We start from the raw sequence: 1,987 nt of genomic DNA, 5'->3' as shown, positions 1-1,987 counted from the left end.
GGTTCTGAAACGTCTGTTCTCTCTGTGTCTGTGGTTCTCCTCTGTTTCATCTGCTCCTCTGTTCAACTGTTTTTCTGAACTACTCCTTTATTTCCTCCATCACAAAACATCTGTGTGATGTTCAGCCTCCACCCCACAGAAGGGTGGTGGGCTGGGGTACTGGGTGTATAAACCACACCAAGAGATGTTTCAAGTCTTTGTGTGGTTTTAATGAGATGGGACTGGGCCACACCAGATCCCATAGAGAAAATCATGGATTTAAGCTCAGAGATAACAGGCTGATCACAGTGTAGTGGTCATTACAGGTACTGCAGGTCAGCCACAGACAGGGCCAAACATNCTGCACCCCTACTGCCCCCCACACCAAACCATATAGAGAGAACCAGTGATTTTTAGATCCACTGCTGCTCCAGTTCTAATGGCTTCCTCTGTGACATTTACCTTACAGTCCATTCGACACAATCTTCCTTCCTGGACGATGAGGTCACCGGGGGCCTGCAGGAAGTGGGGGCGAAAATGACGTTCCTGGATGTTGTCGTTCTCGTCACCACTGTCTCTGGACCTGGACCTGGGTCTGAGAGGAGGACACATTGAGTTGGCTGTTGGACTAACACTTCACTCTCTCCCTGTGGGTGAGTCTCCTTCAGCTGATCTGACCTCACACACACACACACACACACACACACTGATCTGTATGACTGTTTATGATACTGAGAAGGTCAGTCCAACTGTCTCCTCCACCCTTGTGTCTCCTCCACCCTCCTGTCTCCTAACCTCCTCATGTGACCAGGTGTTGACCTCTGGCTGCGTCCTCTCTGGTTCACAGCCTGGACCATCATCCTGCCGGTGCAGCTGACACGACCCTGAGACAGAGACGTGTTGATCATCATCATCATCATCATCATCATCACAGTACATACTTCTACTCTCAGGTACTTGTGTTTTTTACATCTTCACAGTAACTCTCAGACTTTACTTCATACAGTACCAGTTACTGTTTGTTAAAGTACACCTCCAGCTTGATGATGGCTCCAGTTCAACCAAACCATCTTTGAAGAACATCTTCTTCCTGTCTACAGTCGGTGACACTGACTGAGCTCATTATCTTAGGTCTGAGACCAGATGGTTCCACCTGGTACTGGAGGGTGGACTGGTACTAATTATTCTCCATGGTACAGCTGCTTCCTCTCTTTTCTCCACTCACCTCTGGGTTTCCTGCCATGATGGTGTAGTTGCCGTCGTCATCCAGCGAGGCGGCAGCAGTGTGCAGAGAACATGTTCCGTCAGCGTCACGGCTGATCCTGTAGTGTTCGCTCCTCTTAGAAATCTGTTTACCGTCTTTAAACCAATAAACCTGTCACAGCACAGGAGAGAGAAACTTGTTCAAACTGGTTCAAACTAGTTCTGGAAGCTGGCGAACTGTGAGATGAAGAAGACAAAGAATATATTTTAAGATACTGGACGCTCAAACTGGTTTGGATTTAGACCTAGACATAGTCTTAGTCCTAGTCTCAGTCTACTCCGCCCACAGTTGGCTCACAGTTTGCCCCCTCAGCTGGAGTTCCTACCTTTGGTTTGGGGTCTCCAGAGACCTTACAGGAGAAGGTCACGGGCATGCCTTCAAACACTTTGTAGTGCTTCAGTTTCTGGTCAAAGGATGGCGCCACCCCCTGGCCGACAGAGTCCTCGTCATGCTCCACGTCATCATCAGACTCCTCCACTGGAGAACGTTCCAGACGGAACTCAATCTCACTGATGAGTCGCTGCTCGAAACTGGACACTTTGTATTCCTGACAGCAGAGAGAAGGAGGGAGGAGGAGGAGGAGATCAGGGATGAAGCTGAGAACAGAACCACAGAGTTCTGGTGTCAACACAGGACTGGATAATGAACTCAGTCAGCTGCCGACCTTCAGAGGCTGCAGCCATGAATCCAATAGGAACGCTGTCATCCATCCATCCATAAACATTTGACTACTTCATCTTCCTT

The 1,987-nt window shown here is 48.9% G+C and overlaps 1 protein-coding gene across 4 annotated transcripts in view; it reads right to left on the bottom strand.

Moving 5' to 3' along the window:
• The window catches only part of palld (palladin, cytoskeletal associated protein), a 29,983-nt gene that overhangs the window by 2,451 nt on the left and 25,545 nt on the right, over positions 1–1,987 (bottom strand). For all 4 annotated transcript variants that reach the window (XM_025052817.1, XM_025052821.1, XM_025052813.1 and 1 more), the window contains 4 exons: positions 1,569–1,790; positions 1,205–1,354; positions 775–863; positions 442–574 (listed from right to left, as the gene is read on the bottom strand). In XM_025052817.1, the coding sequence (XP_024908585.1) occupies positions 442–574; positions 775–863; positions 1,205–1,354; positions 1,569–1,790 (594 nt within the window). The remainder of the gene's footprint in view (positions 1–441; positions 575–774; positions 864–1,204; positions 1,355–1,568; positions 1,791–1,987) is intronic.

Source organism: Cynoglossus semilaevis, chromosome 2 (genome assembly GCF_000523025.1).
Source record: "Cynoglossus semilaevis isolate Cse_v1.0 chromosome 2, Cse_v1.0, whole genome shotgun sequence".
Taxonomy (NCBI): Eukaryota; Metazoa; Chordata; class Actinopteri; order Pleuronectiformes; family Cynoglossidae; genus Cynoglossus; species Cynoglossus semilaevis.
The sequence above is the reverse complement of the archived record's forward strand: the minus strand, read 5'-3'. Positions and strand labels throughout refer to the sequence as shown.